This window comes from Bufo bufo, chromosome 2 (assembly GCF_905171765.1).
Source record: "Bufo bufo chromosome 2, aBufBuf1.1, whole genome shotgun sequence".
NCBI lineage: Eukaryota > Metazoa > Chordata > Amphibia > Anura > Bufonidae > Bufo > Bufo bufo.
In genome coordinates this window covers 290730117-290746936 of record NC_053390.1, presented here as the reverse complement: position 1 = coordinate 290746936, position 16820 = coordinate 290730117, and the positions used below count along the sequence as shown (strand labels likewise).

General features: G+C 43.9%; 1 protein-coding gene across 1 annotated transcript in view; it reads left to right on the top strand.

The window, feature by feature from the left end:
- The first annotated feature begins 1606 nt into the window (after positions 1-1606).
- Positions 1607-16820, top strand: part of P2RX2 (purinergic receptor P2X 2) — a 73261-nt gene continuing 58047 nt past the window's right edge. Inside the window, exons 1-3 of the mRNA XM_040419693.1 lie at positions 1607-1749; positions 1880-2030; positions 3585-3656. Coding sequence (XP_040275627.1) covers positions 1607-1749; positions 1880-2030; positions 3585-3656 — 366 coding nt within the window. The remainder of the gene's footprint in view (positions 1750-1879; positions 2031-3584; positions 3657-16820) is intronic.

Below are 16820 nucleotides of genomic sequence, written 5' to 3'. Positions count from 1 at the left end.
TGGTGAACAAGGAGCACACAAGATGACATAGAGCACAACTGAGGACTAATCCTGAAATGGCAGATGAATTCAAACAATGAATATGTATATATAGCATATATTATGCATATGAGCCAAACAGGATGTCAAAAATGCATATAATCAGGCAGAACTATAAAAACTGAGTAGAAATATCATACACTGTACAAGAAATATAAATATAAAGTGCATAGTGCAAATGTCACAGTGTACATAGATAACTAAAGCTGAATAGTTCACTACAAAGCCATAAAAAAGATACCTGAGTGGTGCACCAGCAACCCCAACGTACGTTTCACGCAAGTTTCTTCCCCCTGAGACGCTAATAAAGTTTATATATAATACTATTGAGTGCTAGCCCTGTCTTTCTCTTTTGGTGTATTACATCTGTATTGATGGAAGCGCTCATTGCTTCTGGCACCTCCCTGAGAGCCGGCACCCGGGGCGGACTCCTCCCCCCCCTCTTAGTACGCCACTGGGAGGTGCAGTACGCAGACCTGCAGGGTATTGCGATTGTGAGGTCACGGTTACTTAGGCAAATGAGGGTTGCTATGGGTTACTCACAGTTTGTAGGATGACCCTGGGCAGCGCACAGCAGTGATGGAGAGGCTGGCACAATAGTCCTCTGGGGCACTCTCTGTATATAGGGACCTGGACTACGGCGCACTTAGAAAAAATAAAGACGAGGACAGTAGTGAATAATTAACAGCGGGGCGGTGCTGGGCTTGGTGATAATGGGTGCGGCTGGGCACAAACGGCGGAGGGACAGCCCCTTGGGCACGTTAGGAAGGTAATTTGCATATAAATAAAAACTTTGAAACTTGACTGACAGGCTGCCGGGCGCCAGACCCCTTGTCAGCCGCTTCCCCTGCTTCCCCGGTAGTTACGCCACTGAGTAGCACTAAGAATAGAAAGAGCAGAGGTATAAATGTATACAAGTTAGGCCTCATGGACACGGCCGTTGTTTGGATCCGCATCCGAGCCGCCGTTTTTGCGGCTTGGATGTGGACCCATTCACTTCAATGGGGGCGCAAAAGATGCGGACAGCACTCCGTGTGCTGTCCGCATCCGTTGCTCCGTTCCGTGGCCAAGAATAGACATTTCTACAATGGGTCGCCCGTTCCGCAAATTGCGGAAGGCACACGGGCCGCTTCTGTTTTTTGCGGATCAATCTGTTCAGCTCCTCCAGTTGTCTGAAGATTGTGCTTTTCAATGTGACAGGCTAACTTTAGAGACCATTTTAAAGAGGAAAAAACGAGTTTCCTCATGAATAAAGCTGTCTAGAAAGACAATGTATTCTCCAAATGTACCACTAGAGGGCACCAGTGTATTAAATGTACTGATCAGATTGATTCCTGTGCCCCCTCTGTTCTGTGACAACCCTCTCCTAACTCTACTACATCAGCATTAATTACTTTACAAATAGTCTAAGGAGAAGCAAGAGGATGATGCAGAAACGCCTGCCCTACGGACCTGGATGCTGTATTTTCTGTTTTCCACTGTAGTTTCAAGATTCTGGCATTAGAGCTACAAAACAGGAGTATTGGGACCACGTGCCACTTTGTGCCCGTGGACAGGACATTGGCTGATGACTGGCTGCCGAATCCGCTCCCTGACATGGTTCGGGCAACTATGGGAGTACGAGACCCCCAAAGTGATTGTGGTCAAGAATTGTCATCTTGGAACCATATACAGACTACTGCAGCTTTTGATCATTGTGTACTTTGCTTGGTGAGTGCTGACCCAAAAGAGGCTACGAGGACATAAACTGCTGAAAGGAAAATGTTTCCAGCACATATCTAGTATCTATATGTGTCACAACATTTCTATAGTATCAGTATCTTTTCTACTTTATTGACAGGTATGTGTTTGTGATACAAAAAGGATATCAGGCTCGAGAGACTGGTCCAGAGAGCGCAGTCATCACTAAAGTCAAAGGGGTCTCTATGTCCAAAGCTCCCAGAGGAACTAAGAAAATCTGGGATGTTGCTGAGTACGTGAAGCCTCCAGAGGTAAGCTGTGATGGTAGTTTAGGGTAGTAATGAGAAACTTAAAGAAAATTCTTAAATCCAGCTTCCCATATAAAAGATGATTTGATTTACTTGAGGTAAAATGTAATGCGAAACTGTATAGGTTAAGATGTTACACTCATTAAGAACAAGTTTAACATGTCCGCCATGGTAATATATTTCATGAGACGTAAAATAGTATAACACACGTGAGTACTGAAAGGTTGATGAAGGCTACAGGCTCCTGATATTATCCATTTAGCGGATGCCAGTGAGAAAGGACTTATATGAACAGATGAATAACAGATGAAATAAGAGTTGCTAAAGACTTAGGGATGAATAATGTAAATGCAAAATGTTTAGATGGGCTAAACTTTGTTCAATTTTTAAATTGACTGGAAATAAGAGAATAGGTCTTATCCAGGGCATTTCTGCAAGTAAAAGGCGTAGATGTCAATGAAAGAATTATTGTGTTACAGTTGGTGAGTGAAATGGCCATGACAATTGTGGCCAAAGGTGGGGTGATGAGCAGTTGTTGGGTGAAGGAAATGTCACAGTAGTGGGTGGCATAGGAAGTTGTCCTCTCCAGGTAATGATATGAGATGGTGGAAGGTGTGGAGGGGAAAATAAGTGGCTGTAAGGAATTTGTGATTGTTAAGTGAACGAGAAAGAAGGGGTTAGTGAAGTTAAAATACAGTGACCCACATTTACTAATGTAATGCCACCTAGAATGTGGAGTAAAATGCCACAAAATTTGGCATGTTTCTGGCACATAATATTGGATCAAGTTTTAAAAACATTTATGAAGCAACTGTGGCAAAAGAGGGGGGAATTTATAATTTGTAGTCGTTTTGGTGGCAGTCTTAAGTCTGTCTTTGCTTTGTGAGTTTACTCCAAATTTATGAAATGGCGCACAATAATATATTTGGCGCAAGTGCGATGTGGTGTATGCCTATGTCTGTAAAAGTATTCCAGGGGTTGCCTGGCGTGGAGATTTATGCGCAACATAAATGAGATTTAAAGGTGTTCTAATCTTAAATCCTGAACTACTTTTCACTCCACTTTTAAAATTGGTGAGGCTCACCAAATGACGTTTGTGGGAATCACTTATGAATTTTTTATGCCACAAAACTGAACTAACAGATTTGATAAATGAGCCCCAGAGTTCTGTCACAAACTAAGCCAACCCTTTAGGGGTAGAAAGTTAGGCAAGTGTCCAGCCATGCACCAAATTTATCATCCAGCCTGACCCCACTGTGATAAATTTGGCGTATCTTTAGACTGCGTTTTAACACATCAACATTTTAGGCAGGAGTAGTAAATCTGACCCATTCTTAGGCTCTCCAGCAATTAATGCCTAATGGTTGTCAATTAAGTTGGAAAAATGTGCAACTGTGGTTGAAGGAAGGAAATTAAGACTACCGTTAAGTGTATTGTGTTGCAAAATTAATGTTTAAGAAAGGATGAGTAGAACACGGTTCAGTCACAGAGCTAAGAAAATCACATGTTATAATATATAAATAATAAAAACTTATCAATCACTTTCTTCTCCATCAGGGTGGTAGCATTTTTACGATCATAACCAGGACTGAAAGCACCAAACTCCAGACCCTGGGAACCTGTCCCGAGGTGAGAGCTCAGTTTACTTTGTGGATCCTTGTATTTTCTTTCTAGCTCACAAATGGCTCGTAATGCACAGTAGCACAGTACCTTCTATACAGCTGATAAATGTAAGGGGTGAGAGACAGAAGGAAGGAGATCATGTAGGGTGGGCAGCAAATATATTCCACTGTTTAGAAGAGGTGTCTCACCTAGTTGATATTTAAACTGCCTACGGAGGATCCGTCTGAGCCTGGCAGGTTTTAGTTTGGTGATATGGCATTTACTATGCTGTAAAAAATAAAGTTTCTATGGCAAGTTAAGGAAGGAATTTCATTCCATTTTATGACATGTCATTAATGATACACTATATACTTAGTGTGTGTTGCTTGGTATGAAGGAATGTCCACATACATATATTTCATACTTACTGAAGCAATACTATTTTATAGCTTTGCATTTTACCAGTGACCCTTATTATATTGCCTGTGTCTTACACCTGAAAGATCTTTTCATCAAGTGTACATCAATATACCGTACAATATTTGTGACAAATAAGTGTCTGTTGTGTGACACTCTTTGGAATATGATGAACATCTCAAAAAACATATAATTTACAAACATAGAAGATAATCACGTTTTAATGACTACATTGAATAATTAAAGAAACCCTGTAAATGTGCCTTAAAGACAGTCACTTTTTTAAGAAAGTTTCATGTCTGTTATCTAAGAACTAAGGTCACGTTCACAATGGTAAGATACCACAGCCTCAGCTATCCATTCCATCATCTACAAATCTTAATGTCAAATAGCTGGAACAGTTGAAGAGTAGCTGGCAATTCTGGTAATTTTTACATTGCTTCCTGCTAGTAAGGTGTATGTATCTGGTGCATAGAATGCATTAGTTATACCATGCTACAGCAGCACATGCGAGTATCATTGAGATCTTCACAGCCTGTGGAATTCAAACTTTCCAGCTCAAAGCAGAGTTCAAGCTTTATAAGGACAACTTTTGTGGGCCTATTCTGACTAGGAGGACCATCTTGTTTGATTTTCCAATATAGAGAGTTGGCAGTCCAAAGAATACAATGCGCAGATTTGCCTATTATGCTTTTAAAATCAGCAGTGCTGATTAATACTATTAATAAAGAAACAATTTGTAGAAATCTTTTATTATTATTATACAGTGATGAAAAAAATAAAATAGGCCTTCTTTGAATTCTATGGTTTTACATTTGAGGAAGTATTGAGAAAACATCTAGTCCTAAAATTCAGTAAGTACAACCTCAGATGAAGAACACAACAGATTCCACTGTATCATTATTTACTTAACATAAATGATGCCAAAACGGAAAAGCCAAAAACTAAGTACACCCCGTAAATCAATAGCTTGTAGAACCACCTGTAGCAGCCAAGCATGTGAGCGGAAGAACTGAGGAGAGCTCCCGCACAACAACCTTATAATATCCTCGGCATCCTGCCCTATTTCAGCCTTCTGACAAACTAAGACCTACCAGAGCGCCTCGGTATCATCTCCGGTACCAGTATGACCCGCAAAAACAAAGAGGGAGCTCGGGGGAGATAGAGCCCAGGGAGGAGAGCATCGCTAGGCCTGTGCAGCCGCCCAGGAAGCATAGAGCAGAAAAAGTGGCTGAGGTAGCATCCAAACTGATGCGTTTTGCCAGGACAGCTAGCCAAGATCCCGGAGGTGAGGCTGCTACTGAGTATTGAGAGGTAGCAGGTGACCCTGTAGAGGACTGGCAGTTACAACATGCAGACCCCAAGACCTCAAGCTCTCAACAGCCCACAAAACAACTAGGGGAAAGAGATGAGCGGACTCAGGATCATGCGACACAGAAGATCAGTACTGTTGATCCCTGCCCTGCCGACCCCACTTTGAAAGATGTCTTTGCAGCGGTGAACCAGTGTAATACCGCCATCTCCTCTCTGAGTAACCTTATGGGGGGCCTTAAGCAAGATGTCAGTATAATTAGACAAGACCTACAAAAAGTCTCTGAGCGCCTGACTGAAGTGGAAGGGAGAGTGAGCACTCTGAAGGACTGTGTACCTCCCATGAAAAGAGACGCGAAAAGGTTATAACTAACGTCTGACGACATACAGAATAGAATGAGGCGCAATAATATTAGACTGATTGGGGTACCTAAAAAGGTGGAAGGTCGTGACCCTAGTTTATTTTTTTAAAACTGTCTGTTGGAAACTTTTGGAAAGTAGTCGCTCACTCCCCTGTTTGCAGTGGAACATGCTCACCGAGTACCCACGAGGCGAGGCAGCTACCTCCAGGCAGCCCCCGCGACCTGTCCTGATTCGGATTCTACATTATAGAGACCAGGACATTATTCTACGTAAAGCACGTGAAAAGGGCCAGATTGCTATTGACGGCGATAACATTTCCAGATTTTTCAGCGGAGGTCCATCACAGAAGGGCCCAATATGTGGATGTTAAAAAACGCCTACGGACCCTACAAGTGTCCTATTCCATGTTTTATCCAGCATAGCTCTGAGTGGCAGGTAAGGGCTCCACACATTTCTTTGACTCACCAGCAGGGGCAGTGTCTTGGCTAGACACTAATGAGGCCCAGCTACGGCAGGAGGCACAGTGAAGAATGACCCCCGACTGGGAAGTCTGGAAAAGGATATCACCTGGAGAGTCAAGTAAAGAGGACTCAAGCCTGATTATGTTTCTGGTTTTGTTTAAGACGTAGATGTTATCTATATTTCATGTTCAGTGATGGGATGCCTACTGAATGTTTTGTAAAGTGCGGGGAGAAGTGAGGAAGCGAGTGATATTTTTCTAACAGGAAGCTGGACCATATTTTAGGTCTTATATAAGCTCACGTTTCCCACAGTTACATAGTAACATAGTTTATAGGGCCGAAAAAAGACATCTGCCCATCCAGTTCGGCCTGTTATCCTGCAAGTTGATCCAAAGGAAGGCAAAAAAAACAACTGTGAGGTAAAAGGGAATTTTCCCCACTTACGGGTACTTTCACACTTGCGGCAGAGGATTCCGGCAGGCAGTTCCGTCGCCGGAACTGCCTACCGGATCTGGCAATCCGGACGCAAACGGATGGCATTTGTCAGACGGATCCGGATGCGGATCTGTCTGACAAATGTATTGAAATACTGGATCCGTCTCTCCGGTGTCATCCGGAAAAATGGATCCGGTATTAATTTTATTTGCATTCTTAAAGGTCTGCACATGCGCAGACCGGAAAGCCGGATCCGTTTTTCCGGAACATTTAATGCCAGATCCGGCACTAATACACTTCAATGTAAATTAATGCCGGATCCGGCATTTCGGCAAGTGTTCAGTATTTTTGGCCGGAGAGAAAACTGCAGCATGCTACAATATTTTCTCCGTCCAAAAAAAAGTAAGAGGGACTGAACTGATGCATCCTGAATGGAATGCTCTCCATTCAGAATGCATTAGGATAAAACTGATCAGTTTTTTTCAGGTATTGAGCTCCTGTGACGGAACTCAATACCAGAAAAAAAAGGCTAGTGTGAAAGTACCCTTAGGGGAAAAAAATTCCTTCCCGTCTCCAATCGGGCAATAAGAATAACTCCCTGGATCAACAACCCATCTCTAGTAGCTATAGCCTGTAATATTATTACTAGGGTTGAGTGAACCCGTGGAAGTTCGGGTTTGCCGGGTTCGGCCAAACTTCAGGTCAAAGTTCGGGTTCGGGGCCCGAACTTCACCCCGAACTTGGACCCCATTTAAGTCAATGGGGACCCGAACTTCACTTTATTATTTTCCGTTATAACATGGTTATAACGGAAAATAATAGCATTCTTAAAACAGAATGCTAAATAAAATGTCTATTGAGGGGTTAAAAAACAACTAACTCATCCACTTGATCGCGCAGCCGGTATCTTCTTTTCTTCAGGACCTGCAAAAGGACCTGCAGTGACGTCACCGCAAGTCCTGCTGAATGAAGATAGAAGGTCCTTCATGGTTATAACGGAAAATAATAAAATCACCCGAACGCCGAACCCGAACTTCAGTAAAAAAAAGTCCAGGCTGCAGTTTGGGTTCGCTCAACTCTAATTATTACACTCCATAAATAGATTCAGGCCCCTCTTGAACTCTTTTTGTGAACTCACAATCACCCCCTCCTCAGGCAGAGAGGTCCATAGTCTCACTGCTCTTACCGTAAAGAATCCTTTTCTATGTTTGTGTACAAACCTTCTTTCCTCCAGACGCAGAGGATGTCCCCTCATCACAGTCACAGTCCTGGGGATAAATAGATGATGGGAGAGAGATCTCTTTTTATTACCCCTGATATATTTATACATAGTTATTAGATCTCCCCTCAGTAGTCTTTTTTCTAAAGTGAATAAATCTAATTTTGCTAATCTTTCAGGGTACTGTAGTCCCCCCCATTCCAGTAATTACTTTTCTTGCCCTCCTCTGAACCCTTTCCAGCTCTGCTATGTCTGCCTTGTTCACAGGAGCCCAGAACTGTACACAGTAGTCCATGTGTGGTCTGACTAGTGATTTGTAAAGTGGCAGGACTATGTTCTCATCACGGGCATCTATGCCCTTTTGATGCAACTTATTATCTTATTGGCCTTGGCAGCAGCTGCCTGACACTGGTTTCTACAGCTTAGTTTGCTGTTCACTAAAAGTCCATTTCCATGTCAGTGTTAGGGCTCGTTCACACGAATGTGTAAAGCCTGTGCTGTGGACCGCAAATTGCGGTCCGCAATGCACTGGCACCGTCCGTGGGGCAGGCGCATGGGGATCGCAGACCCATTCACTTGAATGGGTCCACGATCCTTCCGTTCCGCAAAAAGATAGAGCAAGTTCTATCTTTTTGCGGTGCGGAAGCACGGAACGGAACCATAGAAAGCACTCCATAGTGCTTCCGTAGTGTTCCGTTCCGCATCTTCAGATTTGCAGACGCATTGAAATGAATAGGTCCGCATCTGTGATGCGGAATCGCCGAAGAACGGTGCCCGTGTATTGCGGATCCGCAAATGCGGTCGGGCAGCACACGTGTGAACGATCCCTTACCCAGTGTTTTACCATTTAGTATGTTCTGGTGACTTGCATTATTCTTTCCTATAACCTTACATTGGTCAGTGTTAAACCTCATCTGCCACTTCTCTGCCCAAACTCCAATCTATCCAGATCCCTCTGTAATAGTATACTGTCCTCTTCCGTGTTAATTACTTTACTCAGTTTAATGTCATCTGCAAAAATGTATATTTTACTGTGCAAGCCTTCTACAAGATCATTAATAAATATATTGAAGTGAACCCCTGTGGTACTCCACTAGTGACAGTAACACAATCTGAGTGTGTACCATTAATAACCACCCTTTGTTTTATTTTTATTTTTTATTCTCTTTTTTTTAATAAATTTTCATTTAAAATGAAGGTATCACGAGGGGAGGACACCTCGGGACGCAGCCCAAGAGAGTTACCTCCATAAGACATGAGTGATACAATAGAAAGCACATTAAGTGCTATAAAAGTAAACATAAAATATGTAACAGAAAAGCACCAAGGAAAATTGAATGGCAAATATAAAATGCCAGCATATGCCGGGCGATATCAGGGTATTCCTTCGGTAAGGTGCAGCCCAGTAAACAAGAAACTTCAGGTAGTTCACAGGGGGAAAGAAAGACCAGGTTAAGTGGGGAAGGGAGGCGATAGGAAGGGGGAGGGGGGGATAGAAATAGAAAGGTAAAAGCCCAGAAAGAGCAAAAAAGAAAGGAAGGGCCAAGAGAGATACACAAGAGCCTCATATCCTATGCAGCGAGAAGAAGTTTATAGTCGTGGGTAGTTTGAAATGTCATCCAGCCTTTCCATGTCTTAAGAAACTTATTTTCAGTGTTCATTAGCGAAGCGGTTAGATCCTCCATCCTACCATTATTTCCTGAATTTTACCCAGCCACAGAGACATCGTAGGCACAGTCGTCTGCCTCCAAAGGCAAGGGATTCATGCCCAAGCAGCGTTGACCAAATGTTGTATCACAGATTTTTTATAAGTCGCCATGGATAGGTCGCACTGGTGGAGCAGGAAGAATGCTGGTGATTTCGGGAGGTCAACCGTGGTGAATTTGGACGTAACCTGCCACACTTTATCCCAAAATTGTGTTAGTGCCTGACATTCCCAAAAGATATGTAACAAGGTCCCCCTTGTTTCACCGCAGCGCCAGCATAGTGGAGACACTGTAGGGAATATGGCAGTCAGTCTGGTGGGTACACGGTACCATCTAGAGAGTAGTTTAAACCCTTCTTCCTGTATGTTACTAGCTATAGAGGTCTTATGTGTGCACAAATAAATCCTGTCTTTCTGCTCAGCCGTAAACGTCACTCCCAGGTCTTGTTCCCATTGTATCATATATTTTGGGGGGGGGGGGGAGACCCGAAGGAGAATTCAGGAAACCGTACATGCTGGAGAGAGTGTGTCGGAGACTACCCCATAGTTTCTCAAAGTCCGTTTTACCTCTACCGTATAAAGACGCCTGTGGTAGCGTAGAGACCCTTTGTTTTCTATTACTGAGCCAGTTACTTACGCACTGTGAGGGATTAGCTCGCTTTTGGGGGGTCACACTCACAGATATCTTTGCCGGACACCAAGTTTAAGGTCCAAACACTGTGCTTTATTGCGGCACATCCGCGTAAACATAAACAATTATACAAAATAAACACCTCGCCTGTCTGGGCTCTGCCTAAACAGAATAATATAACCGACTCACCTACATAACGCAGTTCACACTTGGAATCAGATGTGGCTTTCTCAGCCAGTCGCTCAGCAGCCTCCAGGCTGTAGCAAAACAGTATGTCTGGGGAACTAGGGCCCAGAAGTCTGCCTGACTCTGGCCGTTCAACCCTCTTACTGCAGGCATTGCGTGGTCCCCTAAACTCCAGGCTATTCAAAGCCTTGTGGCCCCTCAGTCCTCCTGACTGAGACCACACACAGAGCCTACAGCAGGACTCTACTTCACAAAACACTCTCCCCTGACTGACAGTCTGGGCTGGGCTCTTATCCCAGACTGATTGTTGCACCTGGTGCTGCCTCAGACCTGATGCCGTGGAAGACATGGAAACTCCTGCTATAAATCTCCCCTAGCAGCCATGAGGCCTGTCACTGCCTCACACCACATATAGACATTTTCTCCCAGTCCAAGCATTCTCATTTTATGTACTAACCTTTCATACGGTACAGTGTCAAATGCTTTGGAGAAGTCCAGATATTCGACATCCATTGATTCGCCGCTGTCAAGTCTAGAACTTACCTCCTCATAGAAACTGATTAAATTAGTTTGACATGACCAATCCCTCATGAAGCCATGCTAATATGGCGTTATTTGCTTATTTTCATTGAGGTACTCCAAGATAGCATCTCCTTGAAAACCTGTAAACAGTTTATCCACGACAGATGTTAAACTTACCGGCCTATAGTTTCCACGCTCTGATTTTGGACCCTTTTTGAATATTGGCACCACATTTGCTATGCACTAATCCTGTGGAACACTCCCTGTCAATATAGAGTCCTTAAATATCAAAAATAAAGGCTATGAAATTACTTAATTCTCTTAGGATACGGGGGTGTATGCCATCTGGTCCTGGCGGTTTGTCTATTTTAATCTTTTTAAGACGCCACTGTACTTTTTCCCGGGTCAGACAGGGCACTTTTAATGGGGAATTTAATTTTACATTCTGCATTTCATCTGACAGTTTATTTTCCTCAGTGAATACAGTAAAAAAAATATTTAATAGCTTTGCTTTCTTTTCATCGATCTCTGCAACTCCCCCCCCCCACCCCCCTCATTACTCTGTAGAGGGCCGACACCTTCAGATTTATACTTTTTACCATTTATATAATTGTAGAACATTTTAGGGTTAGTTTTGCTCTCTTTGGCAATTAATCTCTAGGTCTCTGGTTTGGCTGCTTTTATTTGTTTTTTTACATATTCTATTTTTTTCCTTATAGTTTTTCCGTGCTTCCTCTCTACCCTCCTGTTTTAGTGAATTAAATGCTGTCTTTTTTGTCATTTATTGCTCTTTACAGTTCTATTCATCCACATAGTTTTTTTCTTGTTCCTTAACCTTTTATTCCCATAAGGTATGTACCTCTCACAATTCGATTTTAGGATGCTTTTAAAAATATCCCATTTTGTGGCTGTATTTTTATTTTTGAGGACTTAGTTAGGCCTTTGGTTAGTTAGGCCTTTGGCCTCTATTAGTTGGCTAAATTTAGCTTTTTTGAAGTTTGCTATTTTTGTTCCTCCCTGAAGAAACACTCTTTTGAATGACAATTGGAAGGTTATTACATTATGGTCACTATTTCCCAGGTGTCCCCCGGCCTGGACATCTGTTGTTCTGTCAGGTCTATTGGTTAATACTAATTCCAGTATGGCTGTCCCTCTAGTCGGGTCCTGAACCAGTTGGGAATGGTAATTGTCTTTGGTTATTGATTGCTGGGTATATTCTAGTTAAGTAGCCCTGATCCCCGTGTTACAGTGGGGAATGTGTTTTTTTAATTATATTTTGTTTGCAAGTTTAGGGGAATGGCACCATAAATGCACCACTCTTTCTTTTTGTTATATTGGGGTATACCTCTTCTATATGTCAGAGCTGGGAAATGGTATATGGAGCTGGTAGTGTGTTATCCGGGGTCCGCAGATATTATTTCTAGGTTTTGATGATGGGGGTTAATGTGTTAGCCTAGAACGTGAGGGGCCTTGGTGACGCATCCAAAAGATAGGCTGTGTTTAATTTGCTGCGGCAATTCCAACCTGCCATTATTTGCTTGTCAGAAACACATCTGATAAGGGAATCTGTAGGCGCATTAAATCGCTCCAAGATGGGCCATGCGTACCATTCCACGTATTCTACACATGCCAGGGGGGTTAGTTTAATTTTACATAAGCAGATCCCCTTTCAGTGTTCTAAGGTCAGTATAGACCCTTATGGTCGGTATATATGCCTACACTGCGCTATATTTTAAGCAGTGCTTATCATAGTAGCATTGTATATTCCTCCTCCATATACGGGTGAGGTATTGAAGCATGTACTAACCTTTATGGCTGCGTCGCCAAGCGCCCCCACACTTATTGTTGGAGATTTCAACTTGGTGCTTGACCATAACATGGATAAATTCCGTGAGGCTGCTACTTCGACTTGGCAGTGGGTAATCAACAGATATTACAGCTTGTCCGTACAGTTCAGTATTGTGATGCGCGGCAGGGGTCATATTCGAATTCGCGATATTTCGCGAATATTTTGTAGAATATTCGCAAATTCGAATATTCGTTATATTCTACGATTTTTTTTACTCGAAAAATCGGCACGGTAATGATCGTGTAACATGCGAATTTTAGTAATTTTCAATTTTTTATTGCGATTTTTTTCAACTTACAACTATTAGACAAAGAAGATTATAGCACTATAATTGCTCTGTATTCGTTTTTTTTTTTTCGAATATTTGCTATATTGCTGTAACTTCGTTTTTTCGAATATTCGTAATATTCTAAAACAAGAATATATAGCAATATAGTGAATATAAAAAAAAAAAAAAAAACGAATTTAGAGCAATTTAGCTAATATAGTGCTATAATCTTTTTTTTTTTATAGTTGTAATTTTTTTCCAATCTGAGCTTTAGATGAGAAAAAAATTACAACTATTAGACAAAGAAGATTATAGCACTATATTAGCTAAATTGCTCTAGATTAGTTTTTTTTTTCGAATATTCACTATATTGCTATATATTCTTGTTTTAGAATATTACGAATATTCGAAAAAACTAAGTTATAGCAATATAGCAAATATTCGGAAAAAAAACTAATATAGAGCAATTTAGCTAATATAGTGCTATAATCTTCTTTGTCTAATAGTTGTAAGTTGAAAAAAATCGCAATAAAAATTCAAAAATTCGCAAACAACAGAGACTCTCCATTCTTTTTCGGATCTTCGCCCTTTCTGCGAATCACTTGGAATTCCTATCCCTGACATGTCGAACTGGGAATTTGAGTCTCCAGCGCCCCAAGTGCGTCCTTTTCCCCGCGGTCTCCACCGTTCTCAGGACATCGACCATCTGCTTGTCCGCCAACGACTGGGTGGACTTGGTTGTCCAGAACTTGCCCTTAACCCTTTTCACCCTCAGGATTGATGGATGGATTGATGGTCCCTGAAGGGCCCCCATATTGATCAATTATTTCCTCTGTTAAGCCAGTTATTGTTTTCTTGTTGCATCACGGTGCAGGCTGTCTGAAGGCTCCACCTAGTTGTAACTTGTTTTCGTTTCTCTCAGATAACTGTAGTTGGCTCCTTGGCCAGCCTTAATTTGTTGGTGTCTGACATTTACACCCCCAAAGGGGCTTCTTATATGCCCCTAGCAGGGATTACATCCCTGGGAATAGCTGTTTACTGCTATCTGTTTGTCTGTCTTTGTGTTGTCCTGTCCTGTCTTTTCCCCCTCCCCCTGTGATCTCTCTCCTGTTGTAGGCGCCTGAACTTCCTTGCCTGCAGAGATCGTGTACCTCAGTTCTGCCTTTGATCCGTTGCCCGACCAGGGCGAACCTACTGACATATACGGACTCCCTTGGTGAGCAATACCCTGCATACATTGTGTACCATCACATTAAGCCGTCGGAGGACGGGTGCTGCCATCTTGGTGTCTGCACGGTGTCCCCTCAGGATTGAATCTTCAATTATAGATCCACAGGGCCGTTATATCATTCTCCGTGGCCGTTTGGCGGATAGACCCATCACCTTATGTAACATTTATTCACCAAACACGTCCCAGATACGCTTTCTCGGCGGAATCTTCCGCAAGGTGTTTGCTGAGGGAGCGGACTCCTCAGAGCCCCTAGTCCTCCTGGGTGGGGATTTTAATGCAGTGTTCTCTGAATCAAAGGATCGCCTGGCACTCCCGAGTAGACCAATGCACTCGACGCAGCAGCGCTTAGCCAGAGATTTTCGTAAACTAGTGCGGAAATACTCCCTGCATGACCTATGGCGTCTCACTTATCCCACTGATAGGTCCTTCTCCTTTTACTCTGCCCCCCATGGCTCACACACCCGTATTGATTACCTCTTTGGTACCATTTCGACCCTCAGATTATTGGAGGGAGCGGACATGGGCCGAATCACCTGGTCAGATCATGCTACTGTACTAGTTGACATTAGTAGTGAGACGGGCCATCTTCGCCATTGCCACTGGAGACTTAATGACTCCCTCCTGAAACAACCTACCATTAGGGAGGAACTCCGCGAACATCTGAAAACGTATTTTGACCTAAATTAGGGATCAGTAGGGGATGTCCGTCCTTTGTGGGAAGCACATAAAGCGGTCATGAGGGGTCATTGTATTCATGGGTGTCCGCATGAGGGGGCAAGGGGCCCCCCCTGGAAATTGGGGCACAGGGAAATGAACGCTTCCATTGTGGAAGCGTTCATCTCCATAGTCATCTGTATCGCCGTCCTCAGGACAGCGATACAGATGACTGAGCTGAGGCAGGGGAGGGAGAAGCGTGTCCCTTTCCCTTCCTCTGATAGGCTGAAGGCACTAGGCCGGCAGCCTATCAGAGGCCGGCGCAGGCGGCACGATGACGTCATCGCACCGCCTGAGCCATACAGCGCGGGACACAGGCCGGAAGAGGCCTGCATCGCTGCCAAGGAGGCCGGCACAGGCGGGTTCCTCACCCTGCGGCGATCACGTGCCTAAACCCTGGCTTTCCCTAGAATGAGCCCTAGATAGTGAACGGGCCGGTGGGATCGCTAGTCCGCACCACTGACACTAAGAGGGAAACACCAGGGAGAGGACAGACAATACAGACAAACACATACACCCAGGTGGGCGACCACAGCAGACCACCAAGGTCCAACAGGGATCCGGAGGGTAACGTTCTGGACCAACTACCAGAGAACGCAGCAACACAGCTCCAGAGGGTCAGTATAGAAGTCCAGGCAGGAAGCTCTATATCTGGCAACCAGAGAAGTGTGAGAGGGGAATATAAGGAGGTTGGGAGTGCTGGACAAGGAACAGCTGAGGAGAAGGAGCTACGGATCCCTGAGTGAGCCAAAAAGGGTTGCAAAGCAAACCCAGAAAGCTACCATAAGGAAACAGCCCTATCTTACATAGAGCGCGCAGCCAACCGCTGCGACTTCCTGACCCCGGGTATAACGGAGTCAGGCGTGGGTCTTGACACCCTCGTGACAGGATGTCAATAAAATTATGCCCCCCCCTGGAAAAATTTCTGCAGACGCCCATGATTGTATTGCAATAAGCTCAAAATTAAAGAAGGACTCGACTGCCTTAGTCAAGACCCTTACGTCCCACCTACAATCACTAGAAGACAAGATGACTGCTCATCCCTCACGCTGCACACTGAGACGAATCGTAGATACTAGGGCCCAATTGAAGAGTCTAGCTTTAGGTCGTGTCAGCAAGTTATTACTTTACACACGACAGCGTTATTATGCTTGGGGGAACAAGCCCCACACTTTGCTGGTGTCACGGCTGTGGATGGGGGAAACCCTCAGCCATGCGATGTCTCTCTGAAGTATAGCTGTTAGGCCAGGACAGGAATCAGGGAGCCGGTCACCTCCTATCACATCCCTAATTCTGACCCTGTCTCCTAGCCGTATGAGCCGACCCTGATGGTGGGAGGGCTCATACACTGGAACCTGTAATTCCTACTAGCCCTCAGGGTGGCCCTGGACTAGGAGCAGGGTAAGACGACCTGTTCCTCCTAGACATGGAGCAACAGGAGTCTCACTGGCCAAGCTATAAAGGAGAAGGGAAACATATACAGACATATGGCAATGGCAGGTAGTTGAAACTAGTCACACCTACCTGCCACAGACACACAGCCTGGAACCCGTGCACAAGTGCTGCAGTCCACAACCACATAGATGGACACAGCACACACCACACATCAGACAGGAACCCAGGACCATACGCTGCAATAACGATAGAGACACCACTAGACATATAATATAAAAGAAACAATAATGTCTAACATAAGTTTATGACCACAAGGGTGGCCCTCACTGGGAGATGATATATAACCAGGAGGATGACTTCAGCTAAGCATGGCTGAAGTACCCCTCAGAGTCTGGCATCCAGCAGGAGCTATATAGCCCCAAGTAGCCACACCCACACACAGACACACCCAGTGATCACACACAAGGAAGGGAATTAACCCTTC